This window comes from Chanodichthys erythropterus, chromosome 16, assembly GCF_024489055.1.
Source record: "Chanodichthys erythropterus isolate Z2021 chromosome 16, ASM2448905v1, whole genome shotgun sequence".
Taxonomy (NCBI): domain Eukaryota; kingdom Metazoa; phylum Chordata; class Actinopteri; order Cypriniformes; family Xenocyprididae; genus Chanodichthys; species Chanodichthys erythropterus.
Genome location: NC_090236.1, coordinates 34,986,357 through 35,000,378, shown reverse-complemented (window position 1 = coordinate 35,000,378; position 14,022 = coordinate 34,986,357). Strand labels below are relative to the sequence as shown.

At 35.6% G+C, this 14,022-nt stretch overlaps 2 protein-coding genes across 2 annotated transcripts; one reads left to right on the top strand and one right to left on the bottom strand.

The window, feature by feature from the left end:
• Window positions 1-362: 362 nt before the first annotated feature.
• On the top strand, window positions 363-1,860 carry LOC137003800 (uncharacterized). Its single transcript, XM_067364080.1, has 3 exons — window positions 363-402; window positions 520-870; window positions 1,478-1,860. Exons 1-3 carry the CDS (start codon window positions 363-365, stop codon window positions 1,858-1,860), a joined length of 774 nt encoding a protein of 257 aa, XP_067220181.1.
• Window positions 1,861-4,189: 2,329 nt separating this feature from the next.
• LOC137003799 (serine/threonine-protein kinase pim-3-like) lies at window positions 4,190-5,710 on the bottom strand. The gene is made up of 6 exons (XM_067364078.1): window positions 5,669-5,710; window positions 5,478-5,531; window positions 4,997-5,375; window positions 4,572-4,748; window positions 4,310-4,416; window positions 4,190-4,201 (listed from the first exon to the last, which is right to left on the bottom strand). The coding sequence occupies exons 2-6, from the start codon at window positions 5,493-5,495 to the stop codon at window positions 4,190-4,192; spliced, it is 693 nt and encodes a 230-aa protein (XP_067220179.1). The 5' UTR covers window positions 5,496-5,531; window positions 5,669-5,710.
• Between the last annotated feature and the right edge of the window lie 8,312 nt (window positions 5,711-14,022).

The following is a 14,022-nucleotide window of genomic DNA, read 5'->3' as shown; positions in this document are numbered from 1 at the left end:
TGCAATTGATCAGATCTTTCTGGACAGTAAACATCCTTATTACTTAGAAAACAATTGTTACATTCACATGCTTTTTGAAATACTTGTTCAATTAATCATTTTTAGTCTTCTTACTGTATAATTTATTAGGCCTTCAGTAAGCTATTTTTTGTTGTTTAAGATACATCCCCAAGAAAAAGATGAGATAATGCAACAAAAGTGATCTTACCTGCATTCTGCCAGAAGATGGAGCTCTAGGAACCATTCTAGTTCAGTCTCAGTTCAGTTGTTTAAAACAGAGACAGACTTACATTGAGTCACTTATACTCTAGTAGAGAACTGTGAGTCTTGAGTCTCAAAGTCATTGACTCTTACTAGTGCAGATGTTGCTCCTGGTATTCATTTTATTTTCTCTGCTAAAAGGTAAGTGATTCATAACTATTACTGTGGAAATCTTTTCCCCATTTTTAATACAGTTGACAATTTACATTTGCCCATTAGAAATGATTCATTTTTTGTTTGTTTGTCCGTTTTAAACAGAGAATGCTGCTGCAGATGTGATAACACCATTATTCACAGACAAGCATGTTTTGGAAGGAAAAGATGTTACACTGAAATGCAATTACACTGTCAGTGTTAATAATTTGCAGTGGTACCGTCAGTATCCTGGATCCAAACCTGAACACCTAATAATGTTCTTTGAGACCGATTCCAAACCAAAGTCCTCTCTCCGTCTGACCGCTGAAGCCGATAAAGCCAACAAACAAATGAATCTGACGATCTCTTCTACAGAAGTGAAAGACTCTGCCATGTACTACTGTGCCCTGGAGCCCACAGTGACAGGAAACACTACTGCACCCTACAAAAGCTCAGTGAGAAATTATATTCAAGGCAGAAGATCATGATGCACAATGCTGATTTAAAAACTTCACGAGTGACACTGTACAAACATCAAATGTTTCAAGCATTAATGTGCTGTTCAAATCTGTATTATGAGGTAGTCTAATATTATTATTAATAGAGAATCAGGGCACACTATAAGTTGTTAATGCTTTTAAAAGTTATTCCAACATGTAGCAACTGTGTGTCGACTTAATAAAGAGTGTAATATTAGATGAATCAGACTGACATAATGGCAGTTTTAGGTTGTTGACTACAGCTTCTTCATACAGTCAGTGTTTGTAGGGTAAGATGAGCAAGAAGGTACAGTAAGTGTGGGAGGAGCTCAATGTTTTGTCGACTCCTGCAGAATAAATCAAATAGACAACACTGACTTTCCTTCATACTGATGAAACTGATCTGAGAATCTGAGCTCAAACTACAGAAACATGTTACTCATCACTTCTGTTTTAATATTTATCCTCAGTTACTGTAAGTATTACTCATATACATTTTGCTCTGTATTTCAGAACATCACAAAAATATATAAATCAAATTTCCATTTGCTTTGCTCTAAACTGAATCCATTACATTGCTTGATTCTTTAATGTCTTTGCAGGTGAAGCGAATGGGAATGTCATCAGACCAGATCAACCATCTGTAGTTTTAACTGAAGGAAGCAGCATCAATCTGTCCTGTACATTTGATGGATCAGCTTACAGTCTCCACTGGTACCGGCAGATGCCTGGATCAAGACCAGAGTTTCTGCTGCTGATTGTTGAATCTACTAAAACTAAAGTTGAAGCTTCTCCGCCTCATCTGCATATGTCCATCAGACTTCATGATAAACGTGTGGATCTGGAGATCTCCTCTGCTGCAGTATCTGACTCTGCTCTGTATTACTGCGCTCTGGAGCCCACAGTGACAGGAAACACAAGAACAATGTACAAAAACCTTCTTTTGTCTGTTGCATACAGTGATATCTTTTTCTACCCTCTATGATCACTGTCTTGTATTCCATTATGCTGCTAATATACGTAATGAGATTATTGACCAATGTCAAATTGCATTTATCTTTCATTTTACATTTATTTAGCAAGGACATCCCTGAAAGAGAAAAGTTCTTTAGAACGGGCTAAGAATGTAGTTATAATCAATACAAAAATGGACTGCAAAATACTAAGACATTCGATCACCATCCATCACACAAGAAATATATTCTGTTTCTTGAAATAAGCTTGAGGTAAACTGAAAATACTTTTACGAATTTTCCAACAATTCAATGTCATTTCAGTTTTGTCAAAGTTTATTAAAGTTCAAAGCACTGTGGATCTTTCCAAGCTTGAGTAATTGAATATATATTTCTTTAAATATTGGCCTTTTTGAACATATCAGTCATTTTTCATAGATAAATGTGTCTTCAACAAATGAACTGAAACCTACACTGAAAAAAACACAGTTATTTATATATATTTTAAATATAAATATCTTATCACAGGAGGTTTTGCGGAATCCTTATTGCTCACAAAACTATTTTTCATTCTCAGTTATGACCTCCACTGAATTCCTTTGAACGCTACTAAAGAGATTTATTATTATTTTATTAGATAGACATGTAATCTGTTCATCATGTTGCTGTACAATAACTGTGTGATGGATTCACCAAAAATAATCCATTTACATTTGCACAGATTTATTGTTTTAGTTACATCCAACAAGAAACAATGGCAAACTTAAAGGGATAGATCACCCAAAAATTAAAATTCTGACATCATTTACTCACCCTCAAGTTGTTCCAAACCTGTATTAAATTTTTTCATCTCATGGACACAAAAGAAGATTTTTTGAAGAATGTCAGTAACCAAACAATTGATGGACTCCATTGACTTCACTCCATACTAAGGAATTCAATGGGGTCCATCAACTGTTTGGTTACTGACATTCTTCAAAATATTTTCATTTGTGTTCCGAAGACAAACTAAAGTCTTATTGATTTGGAACAACATGAAGGTGAGTAAATGATAAAAGAAATTTCATTTTTGGGTGAACTATCCCAGTGGTTTACCATACAGTTTAGATACACCAGAAAGCTCTAGTTTATCATGTGTTCTGCCAGAAGGTGGCGCTCTTATTTCAGTTATTTCAAAACAGAAATCACAGATATAAACTGAGTCAGTTAGGAGGAAACTGCAAGTCTCGCCTCTAGTTCTCTTGATGATGTTGCTTCTGGTCCTCATGATATTTTCTATTTTTAATGGTGAGTGATGAATAAGAATAATTTACAAATAGGAAATTACTGTACAGATTTTTTTCTTTGACTGTTTACATGTCAGTAACTAATTGATTACATAATCTTAATCCATGAATTTGAATTATTTTTCTTCTTTTTTTTTTAAACAGAGAATGCTGATGCAGTACTCTAAGTTAACCAGTACAGTATGAACACATACAAATTACTGCAGATGAGACTTTCCTTGACTGACTATCATGTTTGCTATTTTGCACTGGACAATGACAGTCCCTATTACTACAAAACAACAACTTTTTGAAATATTTGTTCAAAGAATCATGTTCAATCTCAAAACATTCTTATTTGTTTTTTAAGTCTTATAACTATTAGAAAAGAAGAAAATATACTGTATTTTGAGAGAGAGAGAGATTACCTGCGTCTGTTAGAGTCAAGTCACTGTAACCTGCACTGAAGTTGCTAAAAATCCCCACCACTAAGACACAGACTGTTTCTCAATACCAGGTACCCCAATATTATTTATATAAAATATAATTTATTGTACAATAATATTTAATGAACAATAACAGCCAAGTTTGTACAATAGCAAACAATTCAAGATTTGTAATATCATTTACACTATCTACATTTACAGTGTGGTCACCAAATACTGCTTCAAACTAAGGAGCCAAAGTTGCTGCCAAGTTTATTAAAGCATTGTGGGACCACACATATCAGCCTGCTAGATGTTAAGTAGAGTGATAGAGCAGCCAAAAATGGTAAATTCTGTGACATCCAGTGCAGGATTCTTTGGAGTGGGCCATAGAAGGAACAGCTTTCACATGAACTTCTGGGGCAGCCAAGAGGAATTCTGACATGCAGCTCTGCCTAAAGTCGGCTGTGATGGGGGATTTTTGTACTGTTCCTAGACAAGTGATATCGCCAGATGCTTGTGTTACTGCCACAAGCCAAGGCTTGCCAGCCAATGCATGGAGGAAATGATGTCACTTGTGTCAGGACACCAGATGATATGCTGACTCAAGGAACTCTGGAACTGTAGTGCTAAAGTTTCCATTTCATGTGCACAATTTTCATATTCATGTCTTATTCTGTGACCTGAAACAAACAAAATCAAGGTTATAGTCTACATACATTACAATTAGGAGACATTTTCCCAAAATCATTAAAATGAAAAGCGAATTTATCTTCAAAATCATTTCTAGCTGATCTTAAGCTCAATACCTTAAACCATTCATGGAAAATGATTTTCCTCAAATCAATCCGCCGGCTTGGGTTTTTCTGCAGGAGGGATCGAATCAGCTGGCAGCATTCTGTGCAGAACGATGAAAGAGAGTCAGATCATTACTTTAAACTTTACACCTATTTGGCTCTGGTGTTACTTTTACCTTTTTTTTTTTGAATTTGTTCTGTTTTGATGATTTAGAATTACGATTGATTTTCTTTTAAATGATGAATGCCATCTTACCGTTTGACAAGCCAGGCTCAGACCAGATGCCATCATAAATCATCTCCAGGTCGTTGGGTTCTGGAAAGCGTCCACAGACCAACACGAACAAGAGCACTCCCAGAGACCACACAGTAGCTGGTTTACCGTGGTATTTGCCGTCTGTGTTGTACTCAGGTGGGCAGTACTCATCTGTGCCTGAAAGAAAGAGATTTTGACTGATGAGTTAGCTTGAAATACTAGTGTGCTTTCTCTGTATCCATTAACATAATTAAATCATTTAACTGTTTGATTCACAACAGTGGTGCGTCAAAAGTGAGATCAATCCATGGCCAAACCAGTAGTGAGGCGTTGTTTTTAGGATGACGTCTCGTCTGATTAAGATATGATTTAACTCACTACTACAATTTAAGTCCCAAACTACAGGTTTGATGCATAACACATACCACAGAAGACGTCATAGGCGGATTCTTGCAGGAGATCCCCGCACCCGAAGTCGATCAGTTTGACCTCGAGTGTTTCGGTGTTGACCAGCAGGTTCTCCAGTTTAATGTCACTGTGGAAAACTCCACGACGACAGCACACGTGAGCGGCCATTGTTGCCTGCGTCATTATAAACCGTGCTGTGTCCTCATTGAGGATGCCGTCGTGATTGTTCAGAAAATCCCACAAATCTTGGCAGGATGGGGGACGCTCCAAGACCATGATGTATTGGTCAGGTTGGTCCTGCCACTCCAGAAGCTCAATGATCTCTGGAACTTTAGGACCCCTGCTAACAAGAGTTAACAGGCCGACCTCTAATGGAAGGGGTGTGGGATGACCAGGCTGGAAGAAAGATCAATGTTAGTTGGAGGATTTTTATAAAATGCCCATTTGTCCAGTTTTGGTCAAATAGTTCTAAGTATGAAAAAAGTATCGCCTACTTACAATGTTGATGTATTCCATGTCTTCTGGCGTTTTTTGGACAAATTTCACTGCCACCTGATCAACAAAACATAAAATTACAATTACAATTTTCAACATGTCAAGTGCACTACATAGGAAACATAATATAAAATTAAAGGACTTATATAGTGGATAATGAGACAATTTACTTAATATTGCACGGAAATAACTACCTCAAGGTCATCCTCCAAGCGTTTCCCTTCATAGACAGATCCGAATCCTCCCTCACCAAGCTTTCTGCCAATTTCATACCGGCTCAGAATGTCATCTGTTAAAAGATGAATCATTTTAGTTGACATGAAATGTCAGGCATGCACAGCAGTGAGTGTAATGTTTGAGGTTATGGCTGAACTCACCCTCAGTTGTCACGTCCACTCTGTTGTTGTGATCTGGTGCTGGACTGACTGGACTGAGGTGGACTGGAGCTGGAGGGGTTTGAACCTGCTGATCTGCAGGAGGAAAGACTTCAAGACCGATGGAAGCAGGTTCCTGAAGACCATGATCCTCTAGAGCACAGGCGCTGTACTGTAGAGAATTCTGATCTAAAGCAGGGAATATTGAACATTAAATCTCTCATTAATGGATTCTTATATGTACCTGAATATTTTGAGCATTATGTAGACTTTACAAAGTACAGAGCTCTACACAGCAAAATCTCCAAAGTCAAATCAACTTTGCTCAGAGTACATATGGTCCCTCTCTAAATAGTGTTAAAATAACACTAAAGCAGAGTTAAAGTTAATGAGATAATTAAGCAATTAATTAAGCGATTATTGTGCATTAGTGATGAACACCTGCTGTCAACAAGCAGAATCACTGAGGAAAAGAGAAACACTAGAACTACAAATGACTTCAGTCACAGCCTTATTAATTGCTTAAATATCTCATTAAATTTAACTCTGTTTCGTTACTTTAACACTATTTAGAGAGGGACCATATGTACTCTGAGCAGAGTTGATTAACTCTGGGGATTTTACAGTTACACATTTTCAAATAGTCATTTGATTTACCCTCAGCACTTCTCTCATATTTCGCACCGGTCTCTTGGTCTGAGCTGCCGCTCCATTCACAGAAATGAAGAGCGGGCGGCTTCTCAAAACTATCCAACCTCCTTCTCTTTCTCATTGGCATCTCATTTTCCTCACCAACACTAATGGGCTGATGGTTTTCAGCCGCATCAGTGCTGGATGTTGAGGATGTGCTCTGATGGGAGTCGTACACCTGAACACTGTGAGAACTTCGTTTTCTCTTTCTGCCAATGTTGAAAGATGTCCGCTTGGGTTCAAGACCACTGGAAAGAGTTTTCTGAAGACCATCATCCTCTAAAGCACAGGCGCTGTACTGTAGAGAATTCTGACCTAAAGCAGGGGATATTAAATAAAAGCATGTTTCTATCGAATAATTATTAAATATTGCATACTCATATTATGATTCTTCATTTTTTTTAATTTTTTTTTTTTAATCCTTGTTTAAATATTTATGAAATGTTTTGGGAAAAATATGCTCATTTCCTTAATCAAACTTCAGCTGTATTTTGATATAATGTGAGATGGTGTGGATTTGTAACATAATAGTAATTAATGGCACTTGTCTTCAATGACATTTTCAAATAGTCATTTGATTTACCCTCAGCACTTCTCTCATATTTCGCAGCGGTCTCTTGGTCTGAGTTGCCGCTCCATTCACAAAAATGAAGAGAGGGCGGCTTCTCAAAACTATCCAATCTCCTCCTCTTTCTCACTGGCATCTCATTTTCCTCAACAACACTAACGGGCTGATGGTTTTTAACCGCATCGGTGCTGAAAGTTGAGGAGATGCTGCGGTAAGAGTCGTACACCTGAGCGCTAGAACTATGTTTTCTCTTCAGTGCCATAGTTGACTCGGGTAACTCCATAATACGAACAGCATAAGCAACGAGAAGACTGAGAAAACTGAGGATATGGTTTGACACTCTTGGCGGTGTTAAGATTATATTAGCGCACACAACGTTCTATTTCATTATGACGCCATCACATTCCATCCTGAGTGACGCTTTCGAATGCGCGTGAGCCTCAAAGCTGAGAAAAGGCTTGTTTTCTATTCTTCCTTGAATTATTTGTTATAGGTAGGCCTATATTTAGGAAAATATTTCTACTTACAACATCTTACCCCAAGGGTCAACCTTTCACTTCACAATAAAAACAATATTTTATTGTTTATAATATTAATATTTTATATTATATATATATACATGTTTAGAATATATACTATTTTATCATCTATTTATATGAATTCCTTTGTCCATTAACAAAATATAAAAACTTACAAAATACAAAACAAATTTACAGACCACTATTATCCATTGACAACAAAAATGAGATAATTTAAGCTCAAAATAATTTAGGTTTAATTAAAAACAGTTCAGATCATAATATGACAATATTTTTATTATTTTTTTTATTTTTTAATATGACAAATTACAGTTTTTCTCAATTGATTTGACACATTTCTCCAAACTCAGATCACTGTTCTCAAAACAGTTAAAGACTTAAAGACTTTAAAGACAAAACAGTTAAAGACTTTGTAATTCTCCGGTTTTCATTCATTGCACAAATTGCAAATCATGTGAATCCTTTTCTAAAAACACTATAGTTCTCAAATGTTTTCATAATAGTTAATACATCCACCCAATACTTTAATAAATCAGGAAAAAACGATCACAGCTTTTTTTATTGGCTTTACACAACTCACAAACATTTATGTACCATTTGTCCAAACACAACAAACAAAACTCTGGAATTCGTCATATTATCAAATGCACTTGCTATGTTGTCAGTTAGCCCCAACTGATATCTGCTTGATTAATAATACACACAACACAGGAAATTGAGTTTTCCTATCTGTTTACACTTTTATCATTATGTAATAGGGTAAATATAAAAGGTATACATAGAGCAAGAAAATATGCAAGGGAAGAAGGAAATAAAAAGGTGTAAGCTTAAATGTGGTGGTGTGGGTAGAGGAAGGGGTGCAATGAGAAGAAAAGGAAGAGTGGAACATAGAAGGAGATCATACTGTATATGAGGAGATAGGAGGAAGTACTCCAGAGGAGGATTGGAGAAGAGCCGAGACAGCGGGGTGGAAGGGAGGGAGGAGAGGTGGATTTCAAGTGCAATCAGAATTGCTCTAATTCAGTGGTTCTGAGTCCTGGACCTGAGGAGCCCTATCTGAGGGTATGGGGGATTCTGGATTCAGCCCCCAAATTTTATCTTTTGTTTATAAGAAATTCAAGATAAAATACTTTGGCATAATGTTATGTTTGAATATACATATGAACAAAAGTTGTTGAGATAATTGAAAAACTTTTGCTGGGCAATTTGTATATTCTCAAATGTCAGGGTGGCACAACTGCAAATATTTTATTATCAACTGACAAGGTAATAATGTTAAGCCTGATACTGTAATGCAACATCCAGAGGACCCCAATAGATCATTGTGGCAGAGTGAAAAGGGTTGCAGATATCTCTCAAATACTGATAAAAACAGCTCATTTCAAGTATGGGTAGATATATGTTTATAACTATTTGGTTGTACCACATGACAAAAAGTAAAAATAAAAAATTATGAAAAAAAACCTTTGAAATGTAACAATTAAAACTTGTTTAAACACATTGTTCATGAATAAAAAAATATGCATTACATCATTTTTTAAAAAGATTTTTTTTACTAAATATTGTTTTGAAGCTTTATTTGCTCAGTAACCCATATAGGCTAATAAAACCTGTTACAATATTATAAATGTGTATTTTCGTTAGAGTATTTGTACATCCACAGCTGAAAATGTTCTAAAATCAACAGACAATATGCCTGTAGTTTTGATGTTAGTATTTACTTTGAATAAATAATTTTATTTTGCAGTTGAACTGTTTGGCAAATTTAAGAGTGTGCTCAGATGTGTCAAATCGTTTGAGAAAAACTATAATAAGAGAATAACCATTCAAAAAATGTGTTAAGATGACATATAGTCAAGTGACATCCATGGTGAAGTGAAATTTAATTTAAATCCTACACTATGCATAAAATATTATTAAAACAACTTTTATAAATAGTATAGATTATTTAAGCATTGTACATCCAAAGTGCAGAAAAATATAATTAAATGCCTGTGTGAAACACTTGACTTCTCTTCTTAGATTTTTTTTTTTTTTTTTTTTTTTGATTGGATGTTTTGAACTTTTGTTACTAGTTACTGTTTATTCATCATATTCTTACTATATATATATATATATATATATATATATATATATATATATATATATATATATATATATATTAAAATAAAAGAGCTGTGACTTAAAGACCATGGGAACATGGCCAAACCAGCTGAGAACCAATGGTGTAAGATATTCCAACAAAAGTGATCTCACCTGCATTCTGCCAGAAGATGGAGCTCTAGGAACCATTCTAGTTCAGTCTCAGTTCAGTTGTTTAAAACAGAGACAGACTTACATTCAGTCACTTATACTCTAGTAGAGAACTGTGAGTCTTGAGTCTCAAAGTCATTGACTCTTACTAGTGCAGATGTTGCTCCTGGTATTCATTTTATTTTCTCTGCTAAAAGGTGAGTGATTCATAACTATTACTGTGGAAATGTTTTCCCCTTTTTAATACAGTTGACAATTTACATTTGCCCATTAGAAATTATTCATTTTTTGTTTGTTTGTCCGTTTTAAACAGAGAATGCTGCTGCAGACGTGATAACACCATTATTCACAGACAAGCATGTTTTGGAAGGAAAAGATGTTACACTGATCTGCAAATACACTGGCAATGTTCAAAATTTGCAGTGGTACCGTCAGTATCCCGGATCCAAACCTGAACACCTCATTTTCTTCACTGAGTCCAGTTCAGAGTCCTCTCTCCGTCTGACCGCTGCAGCTGATAAAGCCAACAAACAAATGAATCTGACGATCTCTTCTACAGAAGTGAAAGACTCTGCCATGTACTACTGTGCCCTGCAGCCCACAGTGACAGGAAACACTACTGCACCCTACAAAAACTCAATGAGAAATTATATTCAATGCAGAGGATCATTATGCACAATGCAGATTTAAAAACAGTGGCACTGTACAACTATCAAATGTTTCAAGCATTAATGTGCTGCTCATATCTGAATTAAGAGGTAGTCTAATATTATTATATTTCAGAGAATCAGGACACACTAAGAGTTGTAAATGCTTTTAAATCTTATTCCAACATGTAGCAACTGTGTGTCCACTTAATAAAGCGTGTAATATTAGATGAATCAGACTGACATAATGGCAGTTTTAGGTTGTTGACTACAGCTTCTTCATACAGTCAGTGTTTGTAGGGTAAGATGAGCAAGAAAGTATATACAGTAAGTGTGGGAGGAGCTCAATGTTTTGTCGACTCCTGCAGAATAAATCAAATAGACAACACTGACTTCCCTTCATACTGATGAAACTGAATCTGAACTCAAACTACAGTAACATGTTACTCATCACTTCTGTTTTAATATTTATCCTCAGTTACTGTAAGTATTACTAATATACATTTTGCTCTGTATTTCAGAACACCACAAAAATATATAAATCAAATTTCCATTTGCTTGCTCTAAACTGAATCCATTACATTTCTTGATTCTTTAATGTCTTTGCAGGTGAAGCGAATGGGAATGTCATCAGACCAGATCAACCATCTGTAGTTTTAACTGAAGGAAGCAGCATCAATCTGTCTTGTACATTTGATGGATCAGCTTACAGTCTCCACTGGTACCGGCAGATGCCTGGATCAAGACCAGAGTTTCTGCTGCTGATTGTTGAATCTACTAAGTATGTCGCCAAAGCGGAACCACCTCACCCGCATATGTCCATCAGACTTCATGATAAACGTGTGGATCTGGAGATCTCCTCTGCTGCAGTATCAGACTCAGCAGTGTATTACTGTGCTCTGCAGCCCACAGTGACAGGAAACACAAGAACACTGTACAAAAACAGTTTTCTTGTATATTGTACATATTTCTAAAGGCCAATTTACATCGCATAGACAAATGGCAACAAACACGATTGTTGGGTTTTGTTGGATCAGTGTGTTACCCCTGTTGGCGACGGTTGGGGTTTGTTTTCACTCGAGTGAACATGTTCAATTAATGTTTCTTCGTTAGAAATTTTACATTCGCAGAACATTCTCAGAACGTCCCCACTAGTGTTAAGGACGTTGCCTAGTAACGTTCCCAGAACGTTCAGAGATGGTCATGATGTGGAGTTCTTTTAAGGTTTGGGGGATGTTATTTGGTGGAACTTCACAGAACATTCAAGACGTTCTCTGAACGTTTAGGGAACCATACTTTATTTGGAAATGTTCTCAGAATGTCCCTGCTGCCCTTGTCAAAAAATTTAATTGAAAATTAGAGCTAAATTGACTAACAAAAGTGACTGCTCAAACAAAAACACATTTTTCTTAAATGTCTTAAAAAAAAAAAAAAAAGAAGCTTTTTACAGGTATTTTCTGGATTATTATCATGAACCGTTTTCTTTAAAAAGCAAATCTCTTGCAGTAAGTCATTAACTAATGTATCACTGCATCAGCAACTACACAGTTAATGTCTTTAAATGAAGCAACATGCAGCAGAACATCAATGTTTCTGGATCATCACTGACTGAAGCACAGACTCTACTCTCCAGCACAATGGTGACCTCACAAAACTCAAATAACAGAAACAACATTAAACACTAACAGATCTCTCTAGATCTCTGCATCTTCACTTATTACAAACCACTCTGACTTTATTTCTCTCATAGAAATCTTCTTAAGGAGGTGTTGATGTTTTATGTATAAATGTCACCATTACGGAGGTAAGCGCTTGCTTTAGTTGGGTTCCTGACCCTGAACATTTTCAGATAAACAGATTAACTGAGCATCACAAAACAAACTACTAAAATCACAAAAAAGATTTTGGTTTAGTGTTACATTGTTAAGGATCATACGCTGATTCATGATGTCTGTGTGAGTCTAAGAGACTCAGCCTTTAAAATGAAATTTTAGAAAGCTGAACTTGTAATAAAACTACTAAAAGTTCATTAATGCAACAAACAATTCATACACTCAGAGTTTAGACTGTGAATTTCTCTTGCAATTTTAGCTGTAACAAGTATATTTCAAAAACACAGTTATAACAGCCACATAAAGCCTAGTTTTAAAAAGTCAAGAATCAAAAGCCCATCTAAAGCAAATGCTCACCTCCATAATGGTGACTTCAAACTTTATTATTTTCTATAAAACACACACTTAGAAGGCGCTGCTCTGTTTGGCTTTATTTTTATATACTATTTTCTGTTTTCTTAAATTATAATAGTATGTAAAATTACAAAAATAATCTGTAATTAATACAATTAATATAACAAAACAGTTAGATGATAAAATGTCAAATAGCAGTAAAGTAAAATCTCCTTATTTAAATAATCTGTTGCATGACCAGCAGCAACAGAACATTAAACGCTAATAGATCTGTCTAGATCTCAGCATTTTTACTATTTCTTTCATTCAAAACTTTTTGATGTTAATGTTTATTGAAGATAGTAAATTCTCAAGTCACCGTTATGGAGGCGAGCGTTTGCTTTACTTGGGCTCCTGACCCTTGACATTTTAGTCTCAGTTGTTTTCTGGCGGTTGTGATTTTTTTTTCTTCTGAACCACATTTGTTTTAGCAAGAATTGCAAGAGAAATCTGAGTTAAGTGAAGTTGATTGTTTATTGGTGAATCTATCATGTTAGGTCAGAATCAAAGATGTTTATATTTTGCAGAGTTTGATTTAGGAAATAATTGTGTGGTGTTTTGTTTTCGTTTTAATGATCATTAACTGTTATTTTCATTAATGGTAAACGTGTGGCACCTTGTGCTGCCAGACTTATTGTTGTAGAAACATTTTTTTTTCTGTGTAAGATACCTCCAGTATGAAATGAGATATTCCAACAAAAGTGATCTTACCTGCATTCTGCCAGAAGATGGAGCTCTAGGAACCATTCTAGTTCAGTCTCAGTTCAGTTGTTTAAAACAGAGACAGACTTACATTGAGTCACTTATACTCTAGTAGAGAACTGTGAGTCTTGAGTCTCAAAGTCATTGACTCTTATAGTGCAGATGTTGCTCCTGGTATTCATGTTATCTTCTCTTCTAAAAGGTGAGTGATTCATAATTACTGCTGAAATGTTTTCCCCTTTTTAATACAGTTGACAATTTTCAGTTGTCCATTTGAAATGATTCAATTTTTGTTTGTTTGTTTTAAACAGAGAATGCTGCTGCAGACGTGATAACACCATTATTCAAAGAAAAGTATGTTTTAGAAGAACAAAATGTTACACTGATCTGCAAATACACTGGCAATGTTCAAATTTGCAGTGGTACCGTCAGTATCCCGGATCCAAACCCGAACACCTAATAATGTTCTTTGAGACTGGATCCAAACCAGAGTCCTCTCTCTTTGAAGTATGCTGTAAAAGTAATTTATGAGAATAAGTAGGCGGAGCTA